This window comes from Lagenorhynchus albirostris, chromosome 11 (assembly GCF_949774975.1).
Source record: "Lagenorhynchus albirostris chromosome 11, mLagAlb1.1, whole genome shotgun sequence".
NCBI classification, from domain to species: Eukaryota; Metazoa; Chordata; class Mammalia; order Artiodactyla; family Delphinidae; genus Lagenorhynchus; species Lagenorhynchus albirostris.
The window spans coordinates 89,836,977-89,851,412 of record NC_083105.1 but is presented as its reverse complement, the minus strand read 5'-3'; the positions used below and the strand labels follow the sequence as shown (position 1 = coordinate 89,851,412).

Genomic DNA, 14,436 nt, shown 5'->3' with positions numbered 1-14,436 from the left:
CTCTTTTCTTTAATCTTGGGTCTTGGTCGCCAACTCCAGGGCAGTAAAGGGAGTTCCATTAAGCATGCTGATATAGATAGATGCTTCCTTGTCCAAAACCATTGATCCCCTCCCTATTTAGCCATCTTAGTCTTTCAGCTGTTACCATTAGAGCAGACCTCAGTTTCCCAAACTGCCAGGTGTACTACCTCCCTCACTGCCCTCAGCCATCAGACCCTTTGTCTGGTAATGTGTTAGATTTGTCTAGTCCTGTGTTATATAAGTCTTTAAAAAAAGACTTGCTATTGCCCTATTGCACTCATTAGTGCATTTTTACTCAGAGAGAATTTCCTATTAGATACTCAAACACTTGGCTGGACAGACAGCAGATAGTACATAAGCCTATTCACACTTTTAAATGAGTCAAAGAGAATGTTAGTGTAACAAAATAACAATAAAATTTTAGCAGTATAACATAATATACATGTCCAAATGAACCAGATCAAATCGTTTTTGAAATACACTTTGGGGCTTTTTAGGATCCATAGAAGAAAGCCATTTTTATTACTTTTATAGTTTTTTTGATCTAAAATGTTATACTCAAATTGATCACCCATCTAATTCACCAGACTTGTCTCCAGATGACTTTTGTTTATTTTCAGTAATTAGTTTTGCCCCAAAGTATCCTCAGGGCTAACACGGGGGAGGTTTAAAAAATGTGCTCCATATTCTAAAGGCAATACAAACAAACAAATGAAAACAAAAACAAACAAAAGGGAAAAAGAAATAATCTGAAACTTGGCATATTCATTAATTTTTACCACAGCAACAAATAGCCCCAAAGTTTCAGTGGCTTACAGCAAAAAAGACTTATTTCTCACGTATGCCACATGCAGGCTGCAGACTTGCTGTACTTCCGCTTGGCTGCACTGGACTCCTCACAGCAATGCTCAGGTCTCTCATTCCAGCACTGAAGGAACATCCCCCAGCAGGGACAAGCTGTTCTCGTGACAGATAGCAGAAGTACAAGAGAGCAGACCAATCCATGAGAGCACATTTAAAGCATCCCCATGGACTTGGGCATACATTTTATCCAGTCGCATCCTGTTGGCTAAAGTGAGTCACATGGCCAATCCAGACAAGGGGTGGAGAAGTAGATGCTGTCTCTGGGGAGGCACTGGAAGTCACAGAGCAGAGTGTGGTTGTATAAGCTTCAGGGAAGAAAGCATGGAGTTGGGAAAAATAAATCTACCACATAACGTGAACACAATGGAAAAATCATAAGTATGAACTGTAACATTCTGAATTACTGTTTTTGAGATGGTAATAAATATTAGATATATAAATTGAAATATGGGGATAAAATTAAGTCGGTTACATACCTTAAGGACCTGTCTCTTATATTTAAGTGTTCTAAAAATGTATAAAATCTCTAGAATATGGATTTCATTATTTTCTGAATTTATTCCCTTTTAATTGTTTTATATTCAAGTTGTTTCAAAGTGGCTTATTGACAAACATGTTGCAAAATAACTATTGATTGGAAATCACATTTCTGCAGACTTGGCCCATGTAATGCTCCTTATATACAAAATTCAAAAGAAGTTCGGTGCTATATTTCTGAAAGAGCAAATCAATATTCTAAAAATGAGCCAGTCATAGGAAACAGTTATCTTTGCAAGACAATAAAATGTATGAAGTTCCTCAGTTTAGGGAAATATTAAGTAAATCTCTCAACCAATGAGAAGTAAAATAAAGTTGTAAAGGCTAAAGAGATATATGCTTTTCACTTCTTAACACACTATTGAAACCTTAAAATTAAAAATTCCATATCAAGTATTGGATTTCAGCCTTTATATGTCCCAGGGTTATAAATACACTTGAAGAAGTCACATTTTAAAATCCACCTGTGCTCACTAAGACCTGGTCTACTGAGTCACACATCTTACTCCCCATAAAGTAGCCACCAATAGAGGAAATGGAAAGGGGAGGTCCTGGAGTGACCTGAAATCACTCATCTTCACGTGTAGCTCAGTTTTCTTCTGGATGTTGTTTCCCCTCTTCACTCACAAGAAATACACAAGAGGGTAAAAAATTTAAGGCAAGCCCTAATTTGTGGGATATTGTGCTGTTGAGAATTAAAATTAAGAGCTACACTAAAGGGAGTCATGAGGCAAGGAGGGCTGGGTTGCCATGATTAGTCTGTTCTGTCCTGCAGGTAGACTGATGAAATGAGACCTATCTGTACTTTTCCTGGGCCTCCAGCAAGTCACTCATCATGGGATCAGAAGCACTTTGTGCATGAAGAAATGGAGAAAAGCTCTTATTTCCAAGGAAAATCTCCATTTCATGCTAGCTGGGGTTTGTGTATCTGAGTCCACCACTAGCTCCTTAATTTAGGCAAATGCCTTTATGATATCCTATAGCAAATATGCTCAGTCACCTGGGTTATGTTTGCTTCTCTTCTTGCTTTTTGCCTCTCATACTCAACACTACCCTTACCTTTAATCAGCTAGATTTTATGCATTTATTCTCATTTTAATGTTGTCATTACTTACAGTCCATAAGACACCTATACAAAATAATATCAAGTTGGGCTTCCCTGGTGGCACAGTGGTTGACAGTCTGCCTGCCGATGCAGGGGACACGGGTTCGTGCCCCGGTCCGGGAAGATCCCACATGCCGCGGAGCGGCTGGGCCCGTGAGCCATGGCCGCTGAGCCTGCGCGTCCGGAGCCTGTGCTCCTCAATGGGAGAGGCCACAACAGTGAGAGGCCCGCGTACCACACAAAAAAATAATAATAATATCAAGTTGAACCATTTCTGGATCTTGCATACACTAGGATAAATAGGTCTCTGACATTTTGAGATTTACCTCACAGTTTGTATGTGGTCACATCGTCTGTATCTTAAAAGCCCAATCTTTCAACACCAAGTCTTACTTCATATTTCTCAGTCCCTTGACCTGAACCTAAAAAAAAGATTTTTTTTTTGAATTTGGCATAAGCAATTCTGTGTCTCCCAGTGACAGTGCCTTATGAAAAGGGTTTCTTTAATGCTTAAGGGAAAGTGGCTAGCTGTTTTCCACAGTCTTAACAAACAGAGGCAAGGGGTAAAAACTACCACATGAGGGTTTTAACCACTTCCTGATGGTGAAGGTCATTGACGTAGAATTGGCTAACTCTCCACCCAAAACTGTATAGTCCAACTTTCTCTGAATTGATTAAAATTAAAGGACATATTAATTTCTCTCATCAGTTAAAGTGACTGTGCCTAAAGACACAGGAATAGACTAACTGACCTCTCGTGGTCATCTATAACACAGTATGATTTCAATTCTGCAATTTGTAAAAAACTTTAAAGTTGGATAAAAAGCCATAGAGCTTGAACCAAATCTCACCAGGAGAGCATGTCATAATGGCAGGAATGAGAGTTTGCATGAGGTATGTTCTATAAGGAAAATAATCACAATGGAATACACTGAGTTTTCTTCACTTTTAAATTTTTTAAAACACAGTCACATATTCTCTCTGCAAATCTCCCCTGCTCTGTTTTATTTTGAGCAAGAAATCAGACTGATTTTTTTCCCTCCTTGAATCAGCTGCTCATGAGAGAAGCATATACATTTCTCATAGAATAAGAATTGAGTATTAGGAATACTAATTAGATAATTTTGACAATTCCTATGACTCCCCACCCCTAAAATATATATTTTCTTTAAGAATTTTAGTAAAAAGTTGACTTTGTGCAGAATAACCTTTCCGTTTATCATGTGTATAGCAGTCAGGTGGTTATAGAGTTATATTTATGTACCAGAACAGGTTTTAAATATCTTTAAAAACAAGTAACTCAGTATTCAAAGTGTATGAAAATACTGGCAAGCATTGATACGGGATATAGAAATACTCTACCCATCAATTCCCTACGTCCACTGAAAACCAAGTAGACTGTACAATGGTATATTACCAAAGTCCTCAAAACACTGTGAAAATCTCTGAGGTATAATGCTGCATAAAATACCTTGAAGTTTCAGATGTGGATGCTTTCTTTGGGGCTTTCCAATTCATAATCACATAACACTCGTTTTCTTAGAGCCTCCAAATAATGCTGTGATACATTTATTGCATCTGACATTTCAAAAATCTCACCATAGAGGTGGGTTGGAAAACTTTTCATTGTCAACTATTCTTCTTACATTGAAGGTATAATTATATATGGATTATATTTTCCATCAATACATCTTTAGACCCTTGAGGGTTTTTTTGTTTTTTAATGCTTTCCAGCATTTTTCCAGCATTATTATATTTCCTTTGGTAAAGTAAAAGAGGTGCTAGGAGATAAGTGGGCTTTGTAACAATGACAAAGGAACAAGCCCTTACCTAAAAAAAAAAAAAAAAAGTCAGGTTCATTCAATTAATTTTTTTTTTTTTAAAGAAGATGTTGGGGGTAGGAGTTTATTAATTTATTTATTATTTATTTTTGCTGTGTTGGGTCTTCGTTTCTGTGCGAGGGTTTTCTCTAGTTGTGGCAAGCGGGGGCCACTTTTCATCGCGGTGCGCGGGCCTCTCACTATCGCGGCCTCTCTTGTTGCAGAGCACAGGCTCCAGACGCGCAGGCTCAGTAGTTATGGCTCATGGGCCTAGTTGCTCCGCGGCATGTGGGGTCCTCCCAGACCAGGGCTCGAACCCGTGTCCCCTGCATTAGCAGGCAGATTCTCCACCACTGCACCACCAGGGAAGCCCTCATTCAATTAATTTTTTAACTCAGATGTGTAGGAACAGAGAACATAGAACAAATGAAAATAATGTGTTTCTTAGAGTCTCTGTAGCACAATACACATTGGGCAGCGATGCAAAATTAGGAATGCAGAATGAAACTCATCTATATATATTTTGGCTGCTAGGCATTTAATCCTTCATTTTTCAGTATTTCATTCTCACAATAACTTTCTTCTAGTCCTTTGAATGATAATTATTTTTCAGAAGAGAAGAAGATTAGAGACAAGAATTAAAGAATCAATCAAAGAGAGGTTAACATTCAAGGGAATCAGTCTTTTATTTTCAGTGTTTTAGGGCATAATAAAAAGTAAAGTTTAAGCATGTTGGAATTAATTTCAAGGCAATAGAAATTGTCACATGGCAGAAAGCGTAATCAAATAATTGTCACTGCTCCATTATCTAGCGAAGTATCCTTCCCTTTTTTGGTTCTATGCCTCCCATGTTCATGATACAAGCAGACTGCCAGACAGTGACAGAAGCTGGCTTGGGGAGGCTGCAGGGTACAGATAAACTGATGTTTTTTGACTACTAGTACATGCTTTGTGCTAAGCCCTTTCAAATTAGAATAGCATTAGCTTATTCTATATTCCATACAGTTCTATGGAGTCAGAGTTATTTCTTTATTTTAACCTCAGCCCGGTTAAGTAACTGGCGTAACTTACTTGTAAGTTGTAGGGCTGAGATTTGAATCCAGAAGTGCCTGAAAACAAAAACTATGCTCTTGCCTTTACAATATCTTCCTCCAGGTAATCAAAGGGAGGTGTTGGAAGAAAGAGCAATACTTAACGTATGTGACAGTCTGGAGACATTATTTTTTGAAGAAAAGCAGAAAAATGTGGGGTTGATGGTTAGGTTGCCATATAGTGTAGTGACTAATAAATACCATTTCTAAAATGTATTTTAATAAGAAGTCAAATATATGCTCTTAAGATAAGTATTTGCTATAGAATTTAAGAAGCCTGAAAGAGGAAAAAGTGCACTGTGAACTGAAATGAGGAAAGGAAGGTCTCTTATTGATTCTTCACTCTTGGAATCTCATTAACTATCAGGTGAAACGATGACTGCCAACAAATAAACAGCATTTTCCCCAGCCTGGCCTGTTAAACTGCCCAAAGCCACCACTTACAGATTAGTCTGAAACACACTTATTGTTCCTGCTAGAGGTGTTTTAAAAATCAGCTTTAGATACAAGAATTTGTTTTCTCTCCTTCAGGCTGCTAAAGGATGCACAGAATGAAACTTATTTTAAAAGCTGGTATCAGAAGCTATTGGCTGCTCTCCAATTCTGTGCAGGAAAAGCCTTGAGTGATGAGTTTTCCAAGGAACAGAAACTCATCAAAATTCTGGGAGACATTGGTGAAAAAGTCAAATCTGCCAGTGACCCTCAAAGACAGGTTTGTTGCAAAATCAATCTTCATGTAATAAAGTTTTGTTTTATTTCTTAAACCTGGTTCAATTAACTTTGAATTTCATAACACAGAAGGTAAATTCCTTGACTACACTTTGTCATAAGACACTTAAATCGATTCTTTTGATCAAGTTTTTTTTTTCAGTTTACTATCCTAATGTTAATGATAATATCTATCACCAGGACATGACTTTTTGATCTAAATAGCCATGTAGCATAGACAGTACCTGACAAAAGACCAATTTAAAGGCAATTTGATTTAAATGACCGGATGAAGTAATTTACTCAGAAAGGCAGCACAGTTCAGACTCATGGAAGAAGTACACAAGGGGACTTTTCAGAGTACCCTTGTCCAAGGTACAAAATCTAGGTCTAGATTTTTCTCACACTGCACTGATCAAAGTCACATTTTTAAAGACTTTTTTTTCCACAACAAATTAAGTGAATTAAATGAAAGAAATCAATAGTGGTGTGGATAGTATTGAATAATACTTTTATTCTAACATCCATGGATGATAGTCAAAATACTGTGCCTCTTTCATCACTGATTATAATAATGGATCTGGCTGTTCGTTTTCTTGCTCTAATGGAAGAACACTTGCTCTTTTTAATTAACTGCATTACTAGTTCCCTTCACTGATATAGATCATTAAGTAGGTTCTCTTAAGTTCAACATTCTAGATGCAGGGAGGTAGTGGACTGTATTCACTGTATTAAGAATCTCATTCAATAACAAGTACTTACTACAGACTAGGAGTTAAGGATAGAAAGATGCCTAAAACATGAATCTTGTTCTCAAGGGAGCTCATAGTTTCTCTCCACCCACTGTTTAAAATCAACAAGACTTTTCAACAAAATGATATGAAAATAGGCAAAGGGTCCCAGAATTCTTTCCTAGCACAAGATTTTTCTTACTGGAAGTCACTTCATTTGGTAGTAATGCCAGAAGCTATGCTACTTCACCTACCTAGGAGAAATTGGAAAATAAAAAGTATAAGCAGGGACTTTATTTTTAAATGGGAGACATATAAACTCTGTATGCACAGAAGAGCCTTAAGGCTAGCAACATGATAGGCAATGCAAAAAAAAAAAGTTCTATGATTTCACCATATTACTGCAAAATCATTAATTATTTTCTAATGGTAGACAAAAAGTTGAAAGCAAGTAAAATAAATTTGGCTTAAAATTTACAAAATTTGTGTATAGGTTTGGTCTTTATTTCTTATGTTTCAAAATCCCTCATGTATTTAAGATGCATGCTGCAGTTAGTACAGTGCCTTTTTGACTATTTACATCACGTTCCAGTGATACTGACATTATTCTCTCAGATAAATGCATTTCTCTCACCTTGACTGGCTGCTCTTGTGATAACACCTCTTCATGTGAAAATAGAAAGAGAAAAAGAAAGAAGTGGGAGAAGCATTTATAATTTCTCACAAGTTACTGTAAGCTTTTTTCTTTTCTTTTTTTTTTTTTTTAAAGCCCAGTTAAACCTAACTATATGAAGTGAAGAGATTTTAGTTAAAGAGCAGAGGTTCCCCTCCATGGTGCTCTTCAGGCAAATCGAGGTATAGAAAAGACAAAAGAGGAAGACAGAAAGAATGCCATTGTGGAGCTTGGCCTCATTTCTCCACCTTGTTTTGCTGGATTCTGGGAGCAGTAGATTCTGTTATTTGGCAGTGAACCCGGAGTAAGAGCTAAGAAACTCTTGAGAGTTAGTTAAACACTATTAATCTGATATCCTCATTTTTAAAATTGGGCTTAAACAGTTTTCAAAGTAGGCTAAAAGGAGCTTTTTTTAAATTTTGAATTATTATTATTTCTGAATTTTTGTTTTTCTCCTTTTTTGTGTCAGGGGATACACAATTCTAAAGGTGTCATTTGTGGTCTCAGACCTTCCACATGCACAGAGGACTATGGAAGGGAGTGAGTCAAGTATCAGAAATACACTTATTGACATTTAGTAAACTATTTGTTCATGTATATTACTGCTTCTGACATTTATCAACGGTCTATAATTATCTTTTTTGTCATTATTTTGTCTCCTACTCTATGTAAATTTTTTTTAAAAAAGTATTATACTATTAAGTGTAAACCTTGAGAGTTACAAATTAAGATTTCAGGGAATTATGATAAATGGATCATGTTAATAGTTACTTAAAGCAGGGGTTGCAAATTGGTGGGTTACAGGTCAAGTCCAATCCATCGTGCTTCGTTTGAACAGAACAGTGCTTTGTTTTGGTTTGGGTTTTAATTGAATTTAAAGTTCTTCAGAAAGGACATGCAATCTTTACTTCCCCATTTTCCCCAGTACTCCCTATTGTCTTTAGCCTGCTGCCTCCTCATATGTGGCTACATCACCCACCTGACCCCAAAGCACCCAAGTGTGTAACCCCTGAATTAAGGAGTTTATTTAATCAACAAAAGAAAATTATAACTTGAAGGAAAAGTCCAGTTCTTTTCAGTTTTGAAGATGCTTCTTCTAATGATTTTTCACAGGAGGTACTGAAGAAAGAACTTGGCAGACTAGAAGAATTCTTTCAGTGTACAAATACCTGTCACCTTCCTCTGAACCCTGCCCTATGCATAAAGGGAATTGATGGAGATGTAAGTCAACATATTCAGTAGATAAGTTGAGTATTTTTATTTTGAATTGTTTAGTTCATTGGATGTTTTTGAAATGGCAAAAACAATTTATAAATTATCATTGCAATTATTTAAGAAAAATGTAATTGAGTCCCATCCAAACTGTGTGTGCTCTATTTGATGCACTGTGACCAGTTGGTATCACATTAACCTTATCAGATATTTCATTGGTTTAGAAACACACTAACCAAAGTTCAGTGGAAAAAAATGAAGACACTTCTGACTGAATTGACTTATTCACAATGGTTGATTTTGCGACCCCATGCAGGCTGGTTTAATTTCATGCTTATTTAGATTATGTACATGCCCATGCCTAGGACACTAGTATATCATTAGCTATAACATCTCAGTTTTGATTCAATTTAAAATTCATTGATGCTTATGAGTCACTGTGCCATATGATATGTTTGTGATTTTACTCATGCCTGGAAAGCCCTTCCTGGCGTTGTACTCACAAACTCCTTCTCTTCCTAAGTCTCTATCAGCCACCCTTCTCTGACTTAGAATCATTCTTTCTCCATGAGCTTTATTATATTCCTTCTCAAAAGTCCAAGAGTAGAAGACTCTAATAAAGAGGATTGATAAGTGAGATTTTAAAATGAAGAGGTTAAACTCTCATGCAAGCACAATAAGTGTTACTTCACTAAAGTCGGAATACAGTCAAGAAAAACAAATTTAATAATTAGGAGAAAAATCAGACCATTAGTATGAATAGAAAAAGTTTTACTAGAAGCTTAATACTGTCACCTTTACAATTTTGCTGCTGCAAAGACACCCTACAAATTTTCCAAATATGCTGCATAGAGGTATTTTGAATAATAACAAAATAAGGCATCAATTTTATAAGCTGAGATATGTCTATCTGGGCTAAAATCCAAATCATCACTGATTTAAAAAAATTGCGTGACCTTTTAGTCATTAGCAGTATGCACTGATTGATGCTTTAAAGATACATGGAAACATTTCAAAAACACAGAGTATCTTAATATAGAAAGAACAATATATCAATAGTTCATTGAGTCCAGATGTTATTTTTTACTTCTGCTTTCTTGGTTTGTCATTGTTGTTTAAGGAATAGAAAGATTGTTTTCAATTAAAATTACATACGCATTGTGGCTTGTGCAGGCCTTGGTGAAAATTACGTATGCGTTGTGGCTTGTGCAGGCCTTGGTGATGTGGGGCACCAGCTCTAGGGAATCGTTGCTCTGAGTGTCCAGGTGAGCAGGCCATGCCAGGGGCATCACCAGTTCAGGAGTCATCACCCATAGTGCTGTGCCTGGGACCACACTCCTTCCCTACAGCAACCTGCAGCCATCGGCACTTCCCCTGAGGCTGGGAAGTGCCCAAGTAGAGCCACCTCTTTGTCCCACTTGCTCTGGTCAGCTGTGCCTGTGTGTACAGCAGTGAGCAGGGCGGATGTGGAGGGTGATGCTCTCTCACCTGCAGAACATGTTAGTCTGTCCTCCAGTCCTGCTGAACAACGAGGAGGTCTGAAGGGACATACATCACATAGGAAGGTGCGGTAAATGCAGCAGAGTTCTAGTCAGAGTCCACATCTGGTTGGCCATCAGAGGATCCATACTGGAAAGAACCTCTGGGAGTGTAATGAGTGTAGTAAGACCTTCAGACAAACCCCTCAGCCAGTGGTTCATCTGAGAACCCACTGAGGGTACAAACCCTATGAATGTGAGAGTGTGGGAAGACTTGTCATCACTCCTCCCATCTCAATAAATACCAGAGACTCCATTACTGGGAGAAACCTCATCAAGGTGACGAATGTGTTAAAGCCTTCACTCTGCGTTCCCTGCTCATTGCTCATCAGGTAGCCTGTACTGGGGAGGGGCCTTCTGAGTGTAACGAGTGTGAGGCCTTCATGCAGAGTAGAACCGTTTTCCAGCGTCAGACACTTCACACAAGTGAGAAACGTCATGTTCAAGTGAGTGTGGGAACGCTCTCTGTTCTGTTAGAGACCTTACTGACCATCAGAGAGTTCACACTGGGGAGAAGCCTTACGGCAGTAAGGAATGTAGTAAGGCCTTCAGTCAGAGTATATGTCTTGTTTGACACTGGATCCTCCATGCCAGGGAACAAGCACATACATGTTGGCAGTGTAGAAAAACCTTCAGTCAGATCTCTCAACTAGTTGACTATGAGCAAATTCATACCAGAGAAAAGCCTTTTGAATGCGGCATGGCAAAATGTTCAGTCTAGTAAATGTCTTATTTTATATCACAGACTTCACACAAGCAAAAGCCGTATAAATGTGGAAAATATGCAGTCAAAACTCATACCTCATTACATATCAGAGAATTCACACTGGTTAGAAGTCCTATGAATGTAGTAGTGAGTATGGTAAGGTCTTTGTTTATAGCACCAAGCTTACAGTACATCATAGAGCCCATCTGGGGAGAAACCTGATAAATGCAGTGATTTGGGGAAAGTTATTACTGAGCTTATTGTGCATCAGAGTTCACTCTGGAGAGAAGTCCCATGAATGTAGTGAGTGTAGGAAAGCCTGCATGTATAGTCAGCATTCTATTTTAATCACCATCAGTAAACTACACTAGGGAGAAGTACTCAGGCCTGGCTCAATCCATTCTTTAGAGCATGGGTCTCCAAGACAGAGAGCAAAGGTCTTAGGTTTGGTTAAACTTTCTTTATAAGAAGAATTCTCACCCCTGTCTCTCCTTGGAACCACTAATCACAATGGACCATTTCCTGTTTCACTAAGGGGTAGATCATATGAGAGAGTGGGAATAACTGAATGCAATCCTTCTCCCCTCCTGGGAAAGTAAAGACCAGACATTTCATTTACTAATAGGTATCTTTTCCTTTTTAAAAACTGTTTTAAGTCTATTTCACTAATTTTCACTTTTCAAGACCAGAGTTTCTATCTTCCTTTCTCCATTCTAGCTTTTCTTGTCTTCCTTTCTCTATTCCAGATCTTTTATCTCACCATTTACATAAAATATCTTCCAAGACTTTGATTCATTCTTTCCTATCTCTTGGTTATGGCCATCCCAATCCACTTTTTTTTTTTTTTTTTTTTTTTTTTGCGGTACGCGGGCCTCTCACTGTTGTGGCCTCTCCCGATGCGGGAGCACAGGCTCCGGACGCGCAGGCCCAGCGGCCATGGCTCACGGGCCTAGCCGCTTTGCGGCATGTGGGATCTTCCCAGACCGGGGCACGAACCCCTGTCCCCTGCATCGGCAGGTGGACTCTCAACCACTGCGCCACCAGGGAAGCCCCCAATCCACTTTTAACTTCTACTCTAATCTAAGGTGTCCTTGTTTACCTTTTTCTACCTAGCAAACCTTTTCATTTACCTGTTTGCCAATCTATGTCTTTCACAATCTTCAAATTCAGCTCATCTCTGAAAGACTCTCTTCTTCAAATGCTTCTTCATTCAGCTGTGAAATGCATGCGTGTATACATTCATACCAACTTTTGCAGGCTCTATGAGAGGTGGATATGGTGTCTCTTTCTATTAGCATATAGTTAATGCTTTGTGCATACTAGCTGTCAAATGTATAGTATTTTTGCCATGACTCTCAAAAAATATACTGCATGTGAAAACCAAAATATTAAGCAATGAAAGCAATATAGCTGAGTGATATAATTGAGAAGAGGGGCTAAACCTCGCCCTCAGCCTTTCTTAGCCCTTTGTCTCTTCCCTGGACTTGGCATACCTCAAAGAGATCATCACTCTCCCACCCCAGCCCCCAGAATTGAATGAGGAGAATTTGAAAACCACTGATCTAAACTCTGGCCTAATACAGGGTTTCCTAATTCAATACCATGACAGAAGGTCATATGTCCCCTGATTGACTGATTCTTGCAGCAGGAATTCATTACTTAACAAGCAGCCTCATCCTTTTACTATAAAACTCAAATTGATTCAGTAAACAAGGGTTTCTGTTTGCTTAGGGATTAGGTTAGATTTATGTTGACAGATTAAGAAATAGATCCTTTCCTCTCAACTTCTACTGATTTCAGACTTATCAGAAATAATGATATTCAAACTGATCCTTCAAAATATATTGATGTCATATTTTACTAAGTTGATGAATTGAAAGTATCGAGTCCTTTTGCTTTCTTTAGTATTGATTTAATAATTTTTGCTGTCAACATGAACTCTCTAATAACCTAAAGACATATAGCCTTTTAACACTCAAACAGTTGTAAGCACATAAAAGGAAAATAATGGACAGTAGTCGATATCATAAAACTGAAAATAGAAATGTAAAGTATAATTGAAAGAAACGAGAATAGGAAATATATGTTGTACTGTTACTTGTAAAGATAAGAAAATGTTCATTAGCAAAAAGTGAAAAAGAATGCATTAATCTTTTTGAAGTACCCGATTAGTGTCAGACACTGTAAAAGGTATTTTATATCCATTAGCTCATATACCTATTACAAAAATGTGTGAGGTAAGAGTTTTATCCCTGTTTTACACTGGGATACAAACATTTAAGTAACTTGTCCAAGGTCTTACAGCTGATAAGTTACAGAGTCCAAATTTGAACTCAGGTCTTTGTTAATTCTATATGCATGTTTCCTTAAAGTATGCTGCAGGGCAGAAAGAATGAAAAGGAAATATATTTTTTTAAATAGTGATTTCATCTTTTAGATATTAACTAACTAGCATAAGCACAATACCTACATACTACTTAGTTTATTTAAACTCCCTAAACATTATCACTGTTTAGTGAGAAAAAAATGTAGTTGAAGATTTACAACCTGCCGAAAAGCTGGCATTTTTAGTTTACAAATAAAGACTTTGGTTGGTAGACTAAAGTCTTTTTTTTAAGAAATATGTTTCTTTGTTCCAAAGTGTGAGAATTATTCATATGTGTTACATTTGCTCATATAACAAATTCTGCAAGGGGCCATGATTGCAAGGAAACTGTTCTTTTTGCTTTGTTTTGCTCACCATTTTTCTCTTCTTTTTGTCCCATAGGCATGTTCATATTTCACATCTAATGCTTTGCCATTGAAGATTACTTTCATTAATGCTAATCCAATGGGCAAAAACATCAGCGTCATTTTTAAGGTACAGTAGCCCTCCTGAAACATCAAATTGATTCCATTGGTAGAACTATTGATTTATTACTCACAAAAAGAAGTTATTATAGCTCTTTTCCTCTGGCAGCAGCACAGAAGATTCCAGTTATTTTTGATTCTGCATTTTTACAGAATTATAGTACATGCCAAACTACGATTGGCAATAAATCAAACATTACTGGCTCAAAGCCAATGAATCTTCAGTGCAAAACTCCGGGAGGTATGTTTTAATAAATGAAATAATGCAATCATTTTTGAGTAATACAGAAAGCAAAATTGTGGTAAAGTTCCTAGGGGGAGAGTCTTCCTTTGGTCTAGATACTAAGTTCGAATCAAAATTAGCTGAAACTCAAATGACACGATTTAGCATAAAATTCTTATCTGTAAGCACTTGCTTATTTTAGTAATTTGGGTTGTTGTCTTCTTTTTAAATAAAATATAAATAAGGGCCATATCAGTCTTTGTCATGCATCCCATGGGACAATAGAGTAAAAGGACAAGAGTAAAAGTCAAGTAGGAAAAAGGGACAGAAAAAGGAGCTGTAAGTAAAAATAAGCAT

The 14,436-nt window shown here is 37.4% G+C and overlaps 1 protein-coding gene across 7 annotated transcripts in view; it reads left to right on the top strand.

Moving 5' to 3' along the window:
- The window catches only part of PIK3C2G (phosphatidylinositol-4-phosphate 3-kinase catalytic subunit type 2 gamma), a 360,629-nt gene that overhangs the window by 192,785 nt on the left and 153,408 nt on the right, over positions 1-14,436 (top strand). For all 7 annotated transcript variants that reach the window (XM_060166784.1, XM_060166785.1, XM_060166781.1 and 4 more), the window contains 3 exons: positions 5,970-6,150; positions 8,664-8,771; positions 13,774-13,866. In XM_060166784.1, the coding sequence (XP_060022767.1) occupies positions 5,970-6,150; positions 8,664-8,771; positions 13,774-13,866 (382 nt within the window). The remainder of the gene's footprint in view (positions 1-5,969; positions 6,151-8,663; positions 8,772-13,773; positions 13,867-14,436) is intronic.